At 45.3% G+C, this 21367-nt stretch overlaps 1 protein-coding gene across 1 annotated transcript in view; it reads left to right on the forward strand.

Moving 5' to 3' along the window:
- Positions 1 to 604: 604 nt before the first annotated feature.
- The window catches only part of LOC311425899 (leucine-rich repeat and fibronectin type III domain-containing protein 1-like protein), a 43462-nt gene continuing 22699 nt past the window's right edge, over positions 605 to 21367 (forward strand). Inside the window, exons 1-2 of the mRNA XM_084501952.1 lie at positions 605 to 748; positions 3067 to 3210. Of these exons, the coding sequence (XP_084358078.1) occupies positions 3170 to 3210 (41 nt within the window). The 5' untranslated portion in view covers positions 605 to 748; positions 3067 to 3169. The remainder of the gene's footprint in view (positions 749 to 3066; positions 3211 to 21367) is intronic.

Consider the following 21367-nt stretch of genomic DNA (forward strand, 5'->3'; position numbering starts at 1 on the left):
ATTTAACGTGCCGTTAAGGGGGAGCCTGTTTACCAGGAAAAATAAATAGATAAATAGATATTGTAATTAACTGGGAAGTCCTTTTGCCGGGAAAAATAAATAAATAAAAAGAATAATTAACGGGGAATCCCATTTACCGGGAATGGAATGGAATGGAATGGAATGGAATGGAATGGAATGGAATGGAATAGAATAGAATAGAATAGAATAGAATAGAATAGAATAGAATAGAATAGAATAGAATAGAATAGAATAGAATAGAATAGAATAGAATAGAATAGAATAGAATAGAATAAAATAAAATAAAATAAAATAAAATAAAATAAAATAAAACCCCCTTACAATTAAGGGGCAATCCCGTTCCCGGAAAAAAAAAAAAAAAAAAAAAAAAAAAAGTAAAAAAAGAAATGAAAAAGGAAAAAAAACTTGCACTTTTGGGGCATTTCAGCCAGAATTCGGATCCCGGGGTCGCGCCGCGCCGCGTCCCCGCCTCCCGGTGCCGCCCCCCCGGTGCCGCCGCTGCGCGGAGCCGGAGCGGAGCCGGAGCCGGGGCGGAGCGGAACCGGAGCCGGGGCGGAGCGGAGCGGGCGCGGCCCCTGCGGCAGCGGCGGGGGCCGGCTCCGCCGGTGCGGGAGCCTCCGCCGGTGCGGGAGCCTCCGCGGGGAGCGGAGCCGCGGCCATGGGCGGCGGGGGAGCGGCGGGCGCGGCGCGGGGCGCGCCCCCGCGCTAGGCTCGGCCCCGGGGAGAGGTGAGCGGGGATGAAGCTGAGGAGGAGGAGGAGAAGAAGAGGGGGTCCGGGGGGGGGTCGCTACCGGGGGGATGCTCCGGTTTGGCAGCGATGCCGCCGCCTTTGTCCTCCCGCTTTGGAGCGCTCAGCACCGCGGAAAATCAGGATGGTGATGGAGGTGGAGGGGGCTCGGAGGTTTTTTAATTTTTTTTTATTATTATTATTTTTTCCTTTCTTTCTTTTTTTTTTTTTTTTTCCTTTTTCGCCCCACTAGTTGTTGATAAATTGCAGTGTCATTGTCGGCTGTGCCTGCCCTGTCTCCGCCAAGGGAGGTGGGATCCACCCTGCCCATTGCAGGCGCACGCCGAGCCCCGCGATGCAGCTTTTTGCAGAGAGGAGGGGAAAAAAAAAAAGAGAGAGAGAAAAAAAAATATGTCTGGCTTGGAGTCGTGAGGATGATGGCTACTGAGCCTTTCCAGTGCTTTTTTTGGGGATTTTTTTCCCTTTCATCACTCCTGGGTGGCATTGCACACCTGCTTGGTTTGCAGTCCTTTTTTTTTTTTTTTAGGATCTTGAGTGCTGCGTGCCCTTTCTGCAAGCAATATTCGGCTGTGCAGCCAGGGGACGGGGCGGTGCAGAGGGGTGTGAGAGAGGCCCCTGCCAGCTCGAGGTCACATCCAAGGGGCACGACCTTCCAGGCTTGTTCTCTCTCCAAAAAGGGGCAAAGGATGCTCTGGGTACCAAAGGATGCTCTGGGTACCAAAGGATGCTCTGGGTACCGGAGCATTTTTGTAGGGGGTGGTTGTGCTGTCATTGAGCCCCATAAGGTGATTCTCTGCAGAAAATAGAGGAAAAAAAAAAAATGACTGCATTGATTGTGGAGCTGGCCTGAGTTTTTTCATCCTCACCCACCTGGCGAGCAGAGCAGGGCAGGAGCTGGGAGGTGCTGGGCCACGTTACCCAGAAAATCAGGGTGGAAGCAGGGTTGTGGTCTAGCAGAGGAAGGCTGGCTATGAAGGAGCCCCCAAACCACCTGCAGTCCTTGCCTGCCGTCTGCATTTTGCAGCTGGATGTGTGTCAGTGCAAACTCTTCCTGTGAAGCATGCAGGGCGCTTAATCTATTTATAAACCTAAAAAATACCTTTTACAGCCTATTAAAGAAAAAAAAAAAATCAGCAGCAAGGATTGGTTGTACTTAATGCTCAATTTTTTAATGTGCCTGGATGACCATAATTCACAAGCAACCGACTGTTATTATTTTTTTTTCCCCCACCTTCTCATAATTTCGGGGGAAATTACATGTTCTTAACCTCCCGTGTGATTTTTCCAAGTTGGTAACCCGGGAGACTCGCCGATCGCCGGCGTTGCTGCAGGCAGTTGCAGCATTTTCTCTCTCGATGCTGAGGCTGGGGGATTTTCCTCTGCCTCGCTCGCCGCGAGAGGGCCCGTGCCCGCGTGCTTCTGGCGATGTGCACGTGGGGAAATCTCATCCCCACCTGGGATTTGCACCAGTGCTCCCAGGGCTGGCGGATCCATGCTATTTTTTTCCGAGCTGCTGGGGTGTTTTTAGTGGTGGTGTTATGGGAGAGTGCTGCTAGTGGAGCGAGGAGCAATGGGAAAAAGCCCCATGCTGTTAGAGTTGGTGTTGCCACTTAGCACACGGGTTTTATTCTCACTCTGAATATTTAATGTGGTTTCAGCATGGGGATTTTATTAGATCAGGAAAAGAGCTGTTGTTAAGTGGTCCGTGATCCTGATCCGTGGGATTTGCGCTGTGTGCTTTGATGCCTGATGCTCCCAAATCCCAGCAAAGGGCCTGGATGGCTGCGAGACGTTGGGTGCTGCCCTTTGGGTGCTGGAAATTTTGCATGGCAGCTTGCTCGAAGGCTAAATGAACACGTTTATGGTCCGTGGTGTTGGCTTCTGGTGGGAGCAGCGTATTCAGCTGCTGTTGGCATCGTCAGTGAAACTTTCTGCTCGGTTAAAGCAGCTCCCATCATTTCTGGTAGTGACATGAATGGGGCGGGATGCTCCTGAGAAATGTGCTCCTAAATGAGCATAAACCAAAAAAATGTGTTGTTTGACATCTCACAGCCCCTGTCTTCATGATGGTTTTGGTTTCTCTCCACAACACGTGCTTTTTGGGTGTCCAAAACCCAGGAGGACCTCTGTAGCTCCTAATTTGCTTGAAATAATTTGGTTTCTCTCCATAATATGTGCTTTTCGGATGTCCAAAAGCCGGAAGGACGTCTGCAGCTCCTAATTTTCTTGAAATTTTTTGGCAGGAAGTGGCTGGATAGAGATTTACTTAGTCTGTCAATCCTTTCTGTGCACCCCAGGTCGGGCCACGGAGAGGGGACGCTGGATGCTCAGACAAGGACGATGCGGGCGGCGCTCTGGACGGGCTCCCTGTCTGCTCCAGGTCTTTGCATGATGTAGGAGATGGATGGACAAAAGCTAAATGCTTCCTATTGCATCTGCAGGTACGAGAGAAGTGTGTGCTGGCCTCAGCTCGTCCCCAAGGCTTTTAAATAATGATGGTTGTGGTTGATATTAAGGGGAACTTCATGGCATGGACCAAGAGGTCTTTTATTTTTCACTGCTTGAGCCCTACTTGGTTTTAGCTGGATTCCCCCCTGGTGCTCCTGCTGCTCAGTTTCCCTCTTCCCTTCCTTCACATGTTGTCCCATAGAAAGAACAAAACCCAAAAATCTGCTTCTAGCAGATGCTTGCAAGACAAACCCCTCTCCCTGGGTGAGACGGGCACTCACTCATCCCAAATTGGGATTTTTCTAAGTGTTGGGTGCCTAGGGCAGACAACGTGACATCTAGCATTGAATTCATTTTGAAAAATGGGAAAAAAATACCGTTATCATCTGCATGAAGGATTTTTTTCACTAATGTGGATTGAGTAAAGGGAGTTTTGTTGTGGTGGGAAATCCTGGATCCTCTGTAAACCCAGAAGAGACTGGCTGCTTTATTTTGTTATCCCCGCTTCTCTGATCCAACACTTAGCCCCAGAGTGGCAGGAGCTCACCGTCAAGCAGAGTGCCTGTGAAATATGTGCATATTCTTTTCTGGTCGGTAACAATCACACTTCCAGACAAATTTCGAGGATCACTGAGCCTCCGCTGAGCCCTGTCGTAGGCACTCAGCGCCAAGACCAAATAACTTCTTCTATCACTGCTCCGTGTGCATTGACTTTTCTCGTTCAGAGCTGAATTATTAATCTTCCCGTGGATTTTCTGTGGCACCCAACCAGCTTCAGACGAGGCTTTATAATATAAAAGTGTGAAGTTTTTGTTAAATTTTCCCCTCCGCCAATTTTAGCAGCTGCTTGTTTTCTAGGTGCTTGCAAGCATGCACTTTTTTGGAGAACAAATATATCCAAAATAGCTTTTTAGTCATTCCCTTGTGTTTTCCCCATTGTCCTTTTTTTGGCAAGCAAGCACTGGGCCAGGTGAGCAGGGAGCTTTAAACGGATGATATTTTACCGAGGTTTGTGCAGTCTTGGATGAAATTTAGGCTCCTTTCCGTGTTCTGGCATGGCTCTGAAGGTTATTCTACATCCCCTGGGATGCTTCCATCCCCTCTGGGATGTCTGGTGGTGACCGGCTTATAGATGGATGCCCACAGAAATAAGGACTTGGGGGCACTGGGCTGGAACTGGGCAGCACTTTGGCAACGAGAAATTCAGGATTGGGTCTTCTTGTTTAATTCTTCCCTCCCTTAAATTCAGGGCGAGGTGAGGAAATGCAATTTAGATGACAGCATCAGTGCCCTCGTGATTTTGGTCCCCCTCTACCCTAAAATAACTATTTTACGGTACCTTTCTGTACGATTCCTGTTGTCGGAGCCATAGTGGCTCTCCTCAGCGCTGGGATCTCAGCGGTGTTGGAGCAAGTGGTGGTGCTCACGTGCATCCCACGCTGGGTGCCTGCTGCTGTGCTGCTCCCGGGAGGCTGCAGATCACGCTGACCTCCACTTGCCTTTGAACCCCGGGAGCTGGGAAGCGCTGGGGCTGCGGGGAGGAGTGGAAGTGATGGGAGGTGGGAGGGAGGCAGACAAGCAGCGTGTAAAAAAAGCTTCCAAATTGCTCTACTAAAAGAGTTAATAGCTCATGCCCACGTTGCTAGTGGTGTGGGTTTTTTTTTTTTTTTTCCTTCGTGCATGTCTAACATGAGGCAGAATCAGCTCCGAGCTGGATATGCTTTGCATTTCGGAGCTGTATTTGCCTGTCTGCTTTCTGGGACGAGTGCTGGGAGCCCTGGCTGTGATGGAAATAATGCGTATTGATTGGAAAACGTCTTCTGGAGGCTGGTTTTGCAAAGCCAGCATCTTGATTCCAAGCACAGGCATGGTGGAGGAGCAGTAAATGAAATGCAGGGGTGCACCTCTTGGAATGAACCAAACAGGATTATTCCTGCAGGAATCCGTGTTTTGGGAAATATCCCAGCAAACTGGTGATGGGACTTCTGCCGTGCCTATAAATTGCTATATATATATGTGCAGGATGGAGCTGGATCGTGCTGGTTTTCGCGTTGGCAGAGGACCTTTTGTGGCTGTGATGAATTAGAAGTCTTTCTTTTCCCATTGCTGGCCTCCTTGGATTATTTTGCCAGCTGACCTTTATGTTCAGAAAAGCCTTCTTTCTCATTTTTCTGCCTGGGAAAATGGTTCAGGCTTCACCTTTTGCTTCAGCTCCGATGGAAGCCGTAGAGAAGGATGGATTAGGGCTGGACCAGATGCCCTTTGCAGGTCCCGTTCCGCCCAAAATTATTCTGCAGATTCATGGTATATAACAGCTGCCAAATGGCATTGGTTTGTTGTGGGTTTTTTTTTGGTGTGCTCTGCGCTAGGCTTTAGTATTTCTGCGTAATAATGAGCGATGGGTGGCAGTGACATGTTTTGCAGTCTGTTTGCTTGTCTGGGCTGAATTTGAGCCAAGCCTGGACCAAGGAGGTCATGTCACTACACGGCCGCTGTGACACCGGCTGGGGCTGCGACTGCTCCAGCCGCAGCTGGTGGCTCCTCCTGGGGAGCTGCTTCGTGCCCTTTGCTTGGGTAACATGAGGAGAGGGAGCCCTTATTCCACCCCCTTTTTAATTTTTTGGGCTTTTAAAACACTGATCTATTTAGGCTGGTTGAATTAAGCCTCTCCCTTCCTGCTGCCTCCGCTTGGCCTCCACGAGAGGCTGGAGGTGCGGAGCGGCTCCTCCTTTCCAGCTGGAACAAAGCACGGCTCCTGGCACGGGTCCCCCGGGTGACGTCCTCGTGAATTCCGAAATAGCCTTGCTCCGAGCTGCCGTCTGTCCGGCTCAGCTGCTCTGAGGCTAAAACATTTCACAAAAAAAAAAAAAAAACTTTTCAGGGCAAAAAGAGCTTGGGTTCCCGCCATGCCCAATGCACTTGAATCAGCAAGAGTGCTTCGAGTGCTGCTTCTTTCCCTGATGTTATTTTTTTTTATTAAATGAGAGTTCTCAGAGCATTGTTATTTCTTTTTTTTTTTCCTTCTTTTAAATGAAAAAATTAAGCTGGTAGGATGGACTTTGGTAGAGCTCCCATCAAATGCACAAGGGTGGTGCTGCCTTCTTCCAGACCTCGACTCCTCTCATCGATCCCAAATATTCACCAAACCAGACCTGCAATTTAGGAGGAACTTGGCTTTTTATCGAATTTCTAGGCTGCTGGTAGGAGATTGAGTGCTGATATCAGTGCAAACCGCTGAGATTTGGGGTTCTTCACTGGATGTGAAGTGCCCATGAAATGGTTTTTAAACATACGGAGGACAAGTGGTTGGGTCTGTCCTCCTAGACAGACCAGGGGAATGTGGCCACATTGGCAATTTGGATGCTAATTGAGCCTCTCTTCATTGAAAAATGAAGCCAGATAATATAGCAGTATCTGTTTTCACAGGTCTTCCTTCTCCCACTGTAATTAGAAGCCATTTCTGTCTGAAATTACAGACTCTTAAATCCACCTGCGAGTAGATCCCTTTCTCTGAACACCCCAGCATCACTCAATGCCATCAGCAACCCAGAGAAACCCTAGCAGGGGGCTGCTGTGTGGCGCTCGGGCTGTTGCAGAACCCAGGATTTTGCTGTGATTGCACATTTTCCCTCCATTTTTTATTGGTGGGGAAATGCAAAGCACCTAAACCAGGTCAGGAGCTTGGAGATGTCCATGTGCCTGCTTGGTGCTGGCTTTCTGTATTTTATTAACACCAAAACGTGCGTTCTTAATTTAATATTTAAATAGATATATATATATTTTGCATCAAAGGTGAGGCTAAGGGTGGCTAAGTTAGCCTGACCTCTGCAGTTGGTCTCGTATTCCAGGTGGACGGGTATGAAGTTTGAATATAATAAAATACAATTTGTGGCTGTTTTTCTGTAAGGCTGAACTCCTGACAAGCGACTCAAATTGTAAGATTTGTTTTAGGGCTGGTGCTGCCCTCTAAAACTGCTTAATCCTTTGAATTCCTTTCAATAGCAGGATGCCCCAGGGCTGGATGCGCACAGCCAGTTCCCCTTGTGTGTTTTTTTTTTGTTTTTTTTTTCTCATCCTAAGGGATATTTGCATGAGAATGAGTGACAGCACAGCATTTTGTGTAGGGAGTCCTGTGCCAAAATGCTGAGAGCCCTTCCAAGATGCCTGTTTTTGTCTTAATGCTTCATCAAGCACAGCCTGCTGCATCAGGTTGCCACAGCACGGGGCTGAATATTTGTCTTTAGGTCAAGTTTTACCCCTGAAATGCTTTTCTTTTTTTTTGGTTTTCTTTTAGGATGAGTCAGCAGCACGCGATTTGTTCTGGACCTCTGTCCAGGTCAGAGGGTTGCTTCTGGATTGCTCCAAAAGTTCTTTGTTTAAGCCAAAATCAGGGAAAAAGTGGGCAGGAGGCTTGACAAAGCTTTGGTTCTTCGTGACGCTGCTCTTATCTGAAGGTACCCAAAGCTCAGCCCGCACCCCATAGCAGGTTAATCCATCCTCATTCTGAAGCCATGAATTTCCTTCTTTTTCTCTGCTTTTTATCAAGAAAAATGTCCTTCCTTGGGTCCCTATAACTAAGATCTGAATTGCAAACTGCGTTCTATCAGTAAAAAAAGTGGCATTCCCTGACAAATATTACCCAGGCAGAAGAAATGATATCACTCATGGTGTTCCATATGACTTAGAAAGCCAGCTTGGTTCTGATTTTTGCAGCACAATAAAAAAAAATTGCTATAAATGAGCAGGAGATGACCAGGAGTGGCCTCCAGGTTGGAGAAAAGTACTAAGAAGCCGTGTCTTATGGAGACGAGGATGGGAACGGTGGGAGCTGGGTTCAGAGAAGAGCCTGCTGGAAGAATGGCTGGTTTGATCCGTTTGAAGTTTTCTCTTTAAAATGTAGATGCCCTCGGTTCTTCTGCTGGGAGCCTTCCCTTTGCTGTCAGTGAAGAGCGAAAATGAAAATTCTTGTAATTTCTCTGCTTTGTGCTTTTTTTTGTTGTTGTTGTTGTTTTTCCCTTGTATTATTAGTAGTAGTATATTTCTTTCCCTTGTCTTATTAGTAGTATCGTTATCATCATCATTATCATTATTGATTTTTTTATTATTTCTTGTTGCTTTTTTCTTTTCTTTTCTTTTCTTTTCTTTTTTTTTTTTTTTTAAGCTGTATTTGCAGTTGTATTACATGAGCTCCCAGAGAGGCCTGGAAGCTGCATATAGCTGGGCACGTATGCTTTCTTTTGAGGAGAAATGGGCCCAGATTGGCTTTCATAGTTCCCACAGTGCTTGCAACTGGTATGGTTGCAGTGCAGACTCCAAATTGCCCCGTGGCACAGGGGGTGAAGTTAGGCAGCACCTGGACCGTGCAGCCAGGGATGCAATTCAACATACAGCTAACAGATTGTATGGCCTGACAGCACGCCACGAGAGAAAATAACAGGTTTCAGCAGACGTGGTCAGCTTCCAGAGAAATATTTTGCATTTGGGGGTGAAACCTGCTAATATTTTTCGTGCAGTGTCTCTAGCGTTGCTCTGTGGTGGGGTTGTGTGGGTCTGGTGTTGTACACCAGGATGTGGAGGCTTGGAGACCAAGTTTCCTCTATCCCTAGAGCCTGTGAGGGCATCTCCATCAGGAATGCATGTGCCAGCACAGGAGAATAATCTGCTAGGAATATTCCCTCCATCAGAAAGCATCCTGCAGCCCGAGGCTAACAGGACTCCTCACCGCTCCATGGGAATGTGGAAAAAATCCCATCCGTGCTTGGTAGTGGAGGCATGGAGCAGGACCAGGAGAGGTTTACTGGCAGGTTGTGAGCTGCTCAGGCACCTTTCTCCCCCGTCTGGTGGGAAATAATCCCAAATGCTATAAAGGTGATAACATTATTAAGCCCGGAGGCACCAGCAAGAAGTCAGTGTGTTCATCAAAAGGCACTTAAAAATGCTTTCAGCCTCCAGCCTCTCGCACTGGAGAGGTACTCACAAGTCTACAGAATTTTAAGGTGCTGTAAGTGATGGACTACAGCCTATTAATTTGAAGGAAATCAGGTTTGCTCTTTGGGGTCTCGCCGAGGTTGCAGCGGTGGAGGTGTGGAGGTCGCTCCTCTTCTGTCCTGGTGGGTTTGAGGCTTGGGAAGATCCAGGGGGATCTCCTTTGGATTTTTTCTGCTAACAAGATGTCCTGGAAGCATTTCCTCAGGCATGGAGGGTGCTGGGATCCAGGCAGGACGCTCGGTGGGGCATTGGGATTAGCAATTAAATGAGGAGTGAATGGAAATCAGCAAGGGCTAAAGGAAATGTGATGGGGACACACGTTGTGGGAGAAACATGTTTTCTGCCCCCCAAAAAACACGTTTTTATGCTCCAAAGTCTTCACTCCCAAGAGGGTGGCATGCTTTTGCTGTCGTGGTTTTGGCTCACCAGCCTGAGCTTGGAAGATCCCAGCTTTGAGGAGGGGATGCTGGAACACAACCCTGGAGTATCCAAAAGGCTTCGTATGGTAAATCTCAGTGTCACGGTTTTCATTACTCTTTACTCACTAGAACATAATCCTCCCCAAAAAGGCTGCGATGATGAACTCTGTCTGCTCTTACATTTACATTTTCTCCATGGCATACGCTCCATCAGGAGCTATTTGCCTTTGTCTGGGTGCTTTCGGGGGAAAAAAAAAGAACTTTTCTGCATCTCAAAGCGTATTTGAATTTAACAAGAGGACGGTAATGCCTTTCCTGATGTATGCTGCATCCTTTAAAGTTGCTTTCTTGCATATAATAGTCATTATTTCTCTACCTCATTTTCTTTCTTTTCAGCTGTTTGCAAAGGTTTTTACGAAACCTGATTCACCTGTGACTGCTATGTAATACAATCGTTGCTGCCTTTTAGATGGTGTTAAAATGAAGCTTTAAAATTGTGCCTATAAAACACCAATTTATCAAATCCTCCTGAAAAGGGGACTGTCAAAGCAAGTTGTTTCTTTTTTTTACATCTTTATTGTATTATTATTAAAGGCTGGCAGAATATATGTTTATAGGGGATGATTCTACTTTGCATCTGCATCCCTCAGTAAAATGTCTTAGGGAATTTGAGGGATTTTTTTTTCCTATTTTATTCCCTTTTTTTTGAGGGATAATATTTTTTCTTATTTTTCCCCATTTTTTTTCCTTTTTCCACCTTTCCAATCTGTTTTGTAATGACACCTGTGTGGTTATGGCTGCTGACCAAAAATGCAGCATTAGGATTCCTGTGTCAAGGACTTTGTTTAAACACTTGGAACAGGATGAATTGTAAAGTAAGGGAAAAGAATAAAAAAGAATCATTAGCTGGGACCTGAAGAGACTTATCTTTAGTTGCAAAAACTTGGCAGAAGCTAGGCTTTGCTTGCGAGCACACTTCATTCCTCTTGTAGAGGAGAGGACAAAATGCGATGTCTTTCAGCAGCATAGGGAAGTGTTTCAGATATTCCTACTAATTGCAGAGTACAAACATGCCTTAGACTCCCTGGAAATGCAAAAAGGAATAGTTGAAGTAGTTTATTTCTGTATTTATGGTCAGCTTGCCCAGCTGGCTGTTGTGAAAGAAGGGGCCAAAGAGGCTGTTGCTGGATGAGAGGTGGCTTGGAGGCCGGTTTGCATCCCCACGCTGCAGAACCTTGCTTAGAAATAAAAATAAAGGACGCATTGGGACTGTCATGAATTTTGGGGCTGTCCCAAAGCTGGGAGGGGACCCGTGGTCCTGGTTGTCACATCGACAGGTGCTGGAGGATCGTTGCTTTCCTGTCTGGTTTCCACAGCTGTTTGCCATGGTCATCTCTTTTTCTTTTTTTATTTTATTTTTTTTCTTCTTAAACCAACAGCTTTATGACTTTAGCAAATTGGCATTAGCTTAGAGGGAGTTAGAGCAATATAAATCCCTAAGTGGATGATTTATTTTGTTTGGAATTCAGATGTGAGCAGCCACTGTCGATGAGCGAAGTCGGCTAATCCTGATTTGCAGCCCTTTAAATTATGATCAAAAGTGGTCACACAAGGATTAAGTGCAGTTCAAGTAATCTACTGGGAATGTAATTCAGATTAAACCATTTGCATCGTGTAAAGCCAGTCTCTGTTGAATTAGGCACCTTACGACACAGGTTTAATGCCCATTCCACGTTTCCCCGCATTGTAAAAATCTGAAATTCATCAAGAAAATATTTAATACTTTAGATAATCTCAAATGTAGCCTAGGTGAAAAAAGAAAGAAAAGTTTTGTGTTAGGAATTGTATTATTATTCACATTGAAGGATGTTGTGGTTGCTGATGCTGACACATGCAGAGTCCAAACGGGGTCTTGGGAGAAAGCTTGGTCCTACCTTGCCCCATTGCAGGCATCCCAAGGGGGAGAGGGTGATGGCCAAGACCTCAGATGGCTCCCACTCATCACTGTTGGTGGTTTTGGGGTAAATTGGCACCTCCTTAAATTATAGTTTAGCCACATCTGGTGGCGATGCACTATTTCTTCTGTCTGGGAGGACAGGAGAATTTCACTACAAGCTTTTCACACTCCTCCAGGTGATCATTGAGGTGAGACCAGGGGCACTCACTATGAGGCTCTCAATGGCTCTACTCCATCCTCCCATAAGACTAAGGTCGTCTAGATGCTGCTTTTACATCTTACAGCAGCACTCACGACCCCAAATTAGCTGGCTGTGAGCTGAGGGTCGCTTTGCTCTACCCAAAACCATCCGAGCAGCCCCCTCGCCATGGGTTGTGTGCCATGGGTTTGCCCTTCTCCTGCTTCACCAGCAGCCTCCATGCACGCGAGGACTGCTGCTTTGCCATCTCGTTTTCCTTGCCCTTGTTTTCAGCAGCAGTAATTACGGGTCACGAATTGCAAATTGTGACCTCGCTGCTCCGAATGCGTTTGCCTCGCTTTGCTTGAGGATGTAAGTTGGAATGATGAGAGGGTGTCTATCCGTCCAGCTTTTGGCCTCTGCCTCCAGGATCATTACTCCATTACGCCATTTAGAGACCTCAGCCTGCCCTCCGCAGCCCGATATTTAATATATGACTCCCTTGGCACCGAGGACACATGAGCATTGTCCAGCAGAGGGAATCGCCCGGCAAAAAAATTTTTGTTGGTGCAAATAAAACGTGGTTTGCATGGCAGTGCTTGGAGATCCAGCAACGGGGCTGCTGGCTCCTTCCCAGACAATGTGGGGCTTGGCATTTTGGAGGTTTAATAGCAATTCGTGTAGCATGGGGAGCTTTCTGCTTCCGAGGAAGGTGTACGGAGTCAGGGTGGTCTGCACTGGGGAGGAATCTTGTAAGCTTGATGGCTTTGCATTGGAGTTTTTAGCCAGTTTGACCTTAAACTGAAGCCCACCGCACAGCTGGAGCGCCCCTGGCATCTCGTCTTGCTCCTGCCAAACCTGTAACCACGCAATATTTGCAGTGGCTTTGGTGCTTCAGATGAATGCTCCTCTCTGGGCATCTCAGACATCTGCAGCTTGCAGGATCGAGCTCGGTTTGTTAGACCTGGGCTGTCGTCTCCTCCGATTCCCATCCCAGAGATACCGTTGCTGCGCCGTGTGTGTTGTTTTCTGCAGGGTACTGCTGGAAGAGAAATGATGTCTAGGAGAGATCCAGTGCAATTAGAGCTGCAGCAATAACCTAGATTTACTGGAGCAGTGCTGCCACTTATTAAGTGTAAGTGTGCAGGTCCTTAAATTCCCGTCGGGATTGTGTTTGCCTATTGGACTGTTTTTAAGTCCGCGTAATACCAGAAATGGCTTCTCTGCCAGAAACAATTCGGGAGATAAACAGCTCCATCCGTGCAGGCTTCAAACAAAGGTTTTTCCCTGAAGAAGGAGAACTTGGTGAAATAGCCCCTGGTTTTCCGAGAGCCAAATTTGCGAGTCTAAAGACGTGATGAAAAGGTCTGAACTTGCTTGATCTCAAAATCGCAGCTACTTTATTTTTCCTCATTGAGACATCAGCCTTCGGAATAATTTAGTACAGCTTGCTCCCCAAACAAGCTACACCATTATTACTTATTTTGATAGCGCCGCGAGGAGCTGCTTGCGTATGCACAAAAGCCACAGAAGAGACAGGCGTCGAAGATAAAACAAGGTTATTGCAGCGCAGCAGACTGACCTGGGCATTTTTCCATCTGAGCAGCAAGAAAGTGGAATAAATAAACGCTGGCACCACGTGCAGCCCCCTTCCTGGGAGGGGAGTGCTCTTTCAGATGGATTCAGCCGTCACTTGGGGTTGTCTTGAAGGAAAAGGATGAATGCATCGCTTCTATCTGCTGGTGCCAACGCGGATGAATAATTAGGCTGCTGATTTTTTCTTATGGTCTCCGCGGACCCCCGATGTATGCTGGCCGATTTTATTCTGTACGACCCAGAAAGTTATTGTGCAATTTTTTTGAGAGTGTTTTTCTGAGCGAGTTGTTCGGAAATAATTCATGTGGTCTTTGGAGCAGCTCAGCAAGTGGTGGAAGGGAAGGACGCAGCATTTCGGGGCTGGGAATGGGAACTTCAGCGGAATCCCAGTGCTCCCCAGTATGGGAGGGACTGGGGAGAGTCTCCTGAAAGGCCACCAAGATGACAATGAGCCTGGAGCATCTCTGGGACTGCTCAGCCTGGAGGAAAGAAGGCTCTGGTGGGAAATAACCAACGGGCGAGAGGATGCAAAGGCAGACGGATTGTTGTCCAAGAAAATATTTGGTTTCGGTGCACTCCTCTCCCTTCTAATTAGCTCCATAATTAGCATAACGCTGACATGACGCAATCATTCTCCGCAGAGGGGAAGGGTCCCTTGTTGGGCTGGGGTCTCCCAGCCTAAGGCCGTGATTTTTAGGATTATCATGAGCAGAGTTCACCAATGGTTCACATCACAACACTCCTGTCTGTGTTTTTCAGCCAATTGTTTCCAACAGGTTGATTAGTAACAAACTCAAGGGCATGTGTGTCAGATTCTTCCTTACAAAATGGTTTTCTTGATTAAATAGTTTCCTAGTTAATCATCCTTTGGATACCCTCAAGGCCTGGGTCATCCTTGCCTCGGAGTAGGTATTTTGCGTCTTTTCACGCAAAATGAAGTTAACAAAACAAAATTAATTAGTTATCACCATCAAGATCTTCCTGGTGCTATCTGGTGACAGGAAAAGAGGTGTTGTGTGCAGAATGAAATACATGAAATTCTTTAAACATAAGGACCTCCCCCCCTTTTTTTTAATTTTAATTGTAAGGGTGATTGGAACAGGTTGTGGAGCTAATCCAAGTCCATTGGATGCGGTCCCTGCTGTTGGTGACCCTGCTTTGAGCCAAGGGGCTGTATTTTTCTATAAATAATGCTTTAAAACCAGCTTCTTGAGGTTGAATTCCAACCAAGACATCTTAAATATCATGCAATCCAACCTGGCTTTAGGTCCTTGTCTCATGTTAGTGTTGGATTATGTTATACGTGGGGGTTTTTTGTTTGTTTGCACAATGACAAGGTAAACACAGGGAAAAAAAAAAAAAAAGAAAAAGCATTTAAACGATGACTCTACCTCTGATTTTTTCACAGCCAGGGACTTTCAGCAGAATTTTAACCGAGTTTGCCAATAGGTAGCATCATACAGATCACTTGCATCGCCTGCTGTAAAGTCACAGGCATGTGCTGGGAAAACTTTGAAGCAAAGCCAGTGCTATTGAGGGCAGGTGCACAACATCAGGAAAGTATTTGCACATTCTGGGTCCATATAGCTGAATTTTTTAGCGTGTTGTTTCTTTTTTTTTCTGGTTCTCTACCAATTATTCTCCTCTTCTCTTTTCCATTTATTACACCTTTAGGGGATAATTGCCATTTCTTGCTGCCATTAGGCAGCAGGAAACCAAGCTTGGATAGTATAGATTTTTTTGTCACTTAAAGACAGCACTGCATTTTTCATATAAATTATGCGCAAGCTGTAGCGTAGGTGGGAAGGAGGTTGAGCCCTGAAAGAAAAACCCCCGAGACGTGACATGCCTCGGCTCATTCCTTTATGTATTGCTCTAGAAATCAGCCTGACTAGAGCAAAGCCAGCTTTGCTGGGAGTTTTGTAGTGTGTCGAGGATTGTTACGGGCTTCGGCGTATACCTGGGTGCGTGCGTCTCTAAAATGGAGGAGAAAAGGGGTTTGGTGAGGATTTGAGTCCTTAACCTTCTGGATGCCCAGCAGTTTGCTATTAGGACCTGATTTTTTTCAGGTCTGAGATACAGAAGAAAGATGCAAAGACTGAGTTAATAAGCGTGTATTGTTCTGAGCATAATTCTCACCGATTCCTTTCAGATTTAGCAGAGAAGCTTTTGGAGACAGGGGAATGTGTCCTGAAGGGTGTCAGCCTGGGGCGACACTTCAGAGGCTTCGCGATTTTAGGTGATGCATGCAGATGTGCTATTCCAGGCAGGCAGAAGATGTTGTTTCTTATTTTGGGATCAGAAAACACTGATTTATTCCATCAAAACTCACTGAACGTCTTGCTGTTGGGTTTTGGGAATCCTCATGTAGGTTTTGCACCTTCAGGACTGGTTTAAAACTCCTCTGTTAACTGAGTGATAATACATGATTTTTTTTAATTATTTTTTTGTAATAAATTGTATGTCTGTTGGTAGAGGAAGAGTTCGGGTGATATTTCAGAAACTGTGCAGAGGATCCTGAGCTCTTGCAGCAACATCAACGCCACAAGCTGATTTAGGGCTGCAGCAGGAATCAGGATTAGGAACCATGCCTGACATCCCCCTTCCTTGTCTGGCACTCTGAGTTGGTCTAGAATAAAAAAGAAATAAAAAATAAAATCGCTTTATGTGCTGTAGACCGCAGTTTACCACTCAAAGGCGTTAATATCTATGCAAAATCTCATTAAGAACCATAAAAAACAGTTTCTTTGCCCTGAATGTATTGACCATTTTCTCACCATACTTAATAGAGGAGGGGGGGGATAAGAATAATAAAATAATGAGAATAAGAGTATAACAATAGGAGAGGATAAAAAAGAATAAGAACAAAAAAATGTTGTAGCATAGTAGGAGGATAATGAGAATATACCAGATGTAATTAAAGTGATCTCCAGTTCACAAGATGATTAGCTAATTCTTTTGTCTCAATAGCAGGACTGTTGCAGCATCCTCGTGTCTTCATCCTGGAAATAATAACAGGGCAAAAGAAAAAACTTTAACTCACCAATTTAATTATGATGCAGCTCATAATGGTGATATGTGGTGATCTTTTTTTTTTTTTTCTTTTTTTTTAATCATCTTTGAGTTGCCCTCGTTGTCCCTGTGCTCGATACAGCAGGTCTATGCCTGGTGGGCCATCAGGGTAAGTCCTGAGTTGCTTCAGTTCAGAGGAGAATAAGGAGTGCAAAATATTTCTGTCACTTAAAGCATAGTGAGCCCAGTGTGGGAGCATTTTCTAAATAAAAGTGAAGGATCTATTATTTTCATCTCTTTTACTCCCATAACACTGAAAACAGCCAGGACAAATCTGAGGCCATCATAAAATCTAGAAGAACCAGGATTTTCTCCTAGCCTGAAGTAGTAGCTAGATTTTGAAATCTTTGTGTAATTTAGAAATTAAATTATATTTTCAGTAGAAGATACTATTTCCCCGTGCTGTGCAGCCCCAGACATGAAACCAGCTGGCTTTGGGAAACATTCACTTCAACAGACAAAGGAGCTCATGCACAAAATGAACGTTAAATATTGAGCATAACCAGTATTGAGGGGAAGCTCTGTTAGATACTGACCATAAACCCTATTTCGTATTTTCTGTCTTACTTCTGTTTTCTCCTTGTATGCTTGGCTCGCTGCTTTTCTGAGAGAAGCGCTAGGGAAGCAAATCTTTATTTTGATTGAAAAAATCCCAGTTTACTTTGACTTTCTTAAATCTTTCCTGGGGATCACAAAGGTAGGAAATACTAGTGCAAAGTATTCCTGGATCTGAGTATGGCTTAGGGGAAGGAAATCACCTTTGGTGCAACTTAATTCCTCCATCATCTTTTCCTGCTGCGGGCCTCGAAGCTGGAGTATTTCACTCAAGCTGTTATGACCTCTTCATCCGAAATATTTCACTTTCCTTGCTGTCAGTCAAAGGATTTGTTTTGGGGTCGGTTTTCTTGCTTTTTAATCCTCCTGATAGAGTGAGTTTCTGGGTCTACAGAGGCATTGAGACAGCATCTATAACCCATCGTGTGAATCCCACCTCAACAGATGGATGGCATCGACCAGATATTAGCAGCAGATGTCAAAATGACACCTATTTCTGGAGGATTAGCCCCAAAAACACGCAGACCTCATCCCTTGGTCATGGGAGCCCTCAGAACAAGCTCTATTCTGTTGAGGGGGGGGATTAGAGAGACCTTTCCCCATGGATCTTGGTTTTGGAGATGAACTCATTTGCCAGAAGGTGTTTTGTGTTTTTGTGTTTGCTTGGCTTGTTCAGAAGCAGGTTGGGAAGTGCTGTGCCCTGCATGTTTCTTGCCTGCTTAATGAGCTGTGTCTTTGGAGCTGTGAAGCCAAGGTGATTTATTAGGAGCTCCGTAGGTTAGAAAACGATGAGCAAATACGATTTTGGAGCAGCTGCTGGTAGCAAGCAGAAGTTCAGCCTTTCCGCAAGCCATCAAGATGCTATGGCATGGTCGTGGTCCAGCTCCTCCATCCTCATCGTCACCAAAACCCGCAGCAGCCCGGTGGCTCATGTAGATGTAGAGGAGCTGGTCTGAGTTGGACATCCCAATTCTTCACTTTCTACCTTATTCCTTCCCCAAACCAGCAAACGGGGTGTCACAGACTCCACACTTTTCCTTTCTCATTCATTTTTTTGGGAAAGGTCTCTCTTCCTCTTCCTTATTGTCTTGCTCTTGGTTTTGCTGCTAAATCTCGGGCTTTAAATTCTGCTGCTGCTCTGCTGTCCCCAGATTACTGTTCCTCTCTTGCAATTAATTGGCGTCCTTAGCAAGGCAATTAAGCTGTCCATCAGACTTCAGAAAGGCCTCAAGCTGAAATTTCCCCTTGTTCAGATCTGTCAGGAGTTCTGAGACTGACAGTATTATTTTTTTTTAAGAGCTTTTTGAAGTTTCTCTGCATTTCCTCACTTCCCTGTGCCTGCGGTTTATGTTGCCATCTAGCTGTTGACTCACGATAACCCTTCCCGTGTCTGCTAAATGGTGAAATGTTCAAGTCACACGGCGACTAAAAATATATGCCAGCCGTTCTGCGTCGAGGAGCTGCAATATGTGGTTTCTGTGGCCAAAAGTAAGTTCCAAAATGTGAATCTTGATGCCTCCAGGGGAAGCATCCCCAGCAGTGGCATCCTGATGCTAATTAACCTTGCAATAAGCTGACGTTGCTGGTAAAACTCAGAACTCAGACATGGCACAACATAGGGTGAGGGGCACAAAACCCCAATGCCAAGCTGTTGTGGGTGTTTTTTAAGGTGCAAATTTCCTCTTTTTTATCTCAGGACTGTTTTGGTGGCCTGAAAAAGACGGAAAGGACTGCTGCAGCCACTGGGTATGGAAATACCCCCCAGAACCCCATACTGGAGACCTGAAGGGTTGGGATGACGTTTGGAGACTTCTTGCTTTTGAACCACCTCATTGTACAGTTTTTGGTTTATTAATAGATTCTGGAGGTCTAGATTGTTTGCTAACCAAGCTCACAGAGCAAAATGAACGTTCAGACTTTTAATTGGCACCCAGGATTTCCACCACCCCCACCCCATAATGACAAAGCGCAGGAGTTTTTCTTAATGTTGCTGGCACATCTGTATTCCCCTGGAGAAATCTTCATTTCTCTGGCAGCGTAAAGCTAACGAAGTCACTCATTTTGCATACAGAATTGACGGTTATATTTGAAATAAGATGAGGTGGCAGGGTCTGTAAATATTGTTATTGTTATTTTTTTAAAGCAAGATGTAGGTGTTTGGATGGCTTCAAGGGGGAGAGGGAAGGAAGAACTGGGAGAATGGGAAGGACACAGCTGCATGCTGTGAATAATCCCCCAAATCTGCTGCTTTACAACATCAGGTTCAGCCTTGTCATGCCAAGCCCATTGGGAAGGAGCGGGGATGGGTTCATTTACATGGAATTGCAGTGAAATGAGGAAATTCCCATCTCCAGCCTGGCTGCTGCTGCAGAGCTGCTCGTGAGCAGCCACCTTTGCAGAAACCTGGAGTTTAATTTAATGTAATGGGTTGGTACGGCATTTTAACTAGGCCAGTACTCCTGGATTTTGGGGATTTGGGTCCGGTTTTGCTGTTGAACAGAATGTACTGCTTCTGCCGAGTACCTGGCAGGAGGCTGAATCTCTGACCAGAGAGCCTCTGACATCTCCCAAATGCTCAATTTGATGCATTCTTGGGGAAAATGAGCTTAATCTGAGATAAAGTCAATCTCATGCGTTTTGCACAGTCAGGGTATATATAATTCCTGCGAATGGGAGTGGGACCTATTAACACCCGAGCATTTGGCACAGGTTTATGAGCACTGGGGTGCAGAGCATGGTAGATCAATATTTAATTTTATTTCCTTGGGCACTTGGGGTGCCTTGTCCTGTATTCTGCGGTGGATGTTTGGGCCTGTTTTATTCTGCACCTTGTAGTTTCAGAGGAAGACCTGGCTTTTAGCAATTCTGCCTGGTTTCGAGAGGTGCCTCGGCAAAAATTGTGCAGAAATTGGCTGCCCCCTGTAGCGAGCCACCCTGTTTGGGATCCAACCCCTGTAGTATCCTCACCCCTTGCACTGCTGATAAAGTGCAATTCCCAAAGGGAATGGGACCTCTTAATTGCAGGATGGATGGCCACAATGCTGCACTGCATCCAAAAGGAGAATCCGTCACCTCTAGGACCTCTAACCCCTTAAAGAAAGTGCACCAGGCTCCAAAAAGCAGCTTTGGTGCTCAACTTGGAGGTCACTTTGAAAGTGGAACAGCTTAAACTGCCCCTTTTCCACCAGGAGATGGGCCCTTTCATATTTCTAAAGATTGTTTCTTTGTATTTTATCTAAAGCTCTAAGGCTTCAGAGCAGCGTTCTCGCATTTAGGCATCCAAACAAATTTAAATAACAATAAAATCTCCTTGAAAAAAAAAAAAAAAAAAGCAGGCAGCTCTTCTATCCTTAAACTACCATCTCTTTGGTGTCCAGAGATAGCTGGTTCAGAATTAAGTTTGTGTGAAAGAAAACAATCTTCATTTAGAGAAAGAAAAAAAAAAAAAAAAAACAGTTTTTGGAGAACAGGGCACTGACCCGAATAGCAGCTGGAACACATTAAGTGCTTCAATTAGCAAAGGCAATAGCCACTAAAGCCGGGATGAATACAGTCCCCCAGACTGATATTGTACAAAGGTCATCTACACCTATTTTGTTTTCCATCAAGTCATTAGATTTTGTTATTTTGCATCTTATTATTTGTTTTCTATGCTCGCAGCGTTGCTTAGTTTGGCTCTGTAGGTTTTCAGGAAGATATTAGTACATTTTTCAATCCAGAAAATTATGTTAAAACAAACTTTAAACTACTTTAAAAGCAAATCTTGTCCAGTCTATGGTGGTCCAGGCCTGGCAAAGGCACTTTGTCAGTGAGGACACAAAGAAGGTCTTAACTTGTTAAGCATCAGCTAGATATGACAATTAATGGGGTTGATTTTTGAATTCTCCCCCCCCCTTTAATTTTTTTAATTACATTTCCGAGGGCTTTGTATGCAAGGGATTTACGTGCTTCTCCTGCACACCCACCAAAACCTGGGAGGGTGCATGCATTAGCAGAAGGTCAGATATTGCAAAGGAATTGAAGCATGAATAATTCCGTTCATTATTAATAGCTTACTCTAGTTTGAGTTAATTAATTCACCAGAATGGACTTAATTGTATAGATAGTCATTTTATCCGATGGTAAATTGAAACAATCTCAGTAGTATATTAACCTCTGGAACATCCCGTTAAAAACCTGCAATTCTACAGAATTTGGAGCATCCTGTTGAACATGAATGAAAGAGGCAATATTTATGCATGCCGAGTGATCCCAGTCAGATGCGGAACCCGCAGGTTGCAGAGTCCATCAGAGAGTAAAATAGATCTATTTTTAATAGTATTTATGAAGTTACGGACTTCACAGCAAGTTGAGATAAGGACAAATGAATTTAACAAACCGTTTAG

The sequence above is a fragment of the Aythya ferina genome (assembly GCF_964211825.1).
Source record: "Aythya ferina genome assembly, chromosome: 35".
Classification (NCBI taxonomy): domain Eukaryota; kingdom Metazoa; phylum Chordata; class Aves; order Anseriformes; family Anatidae; genus Aythya; species Aythya ferina.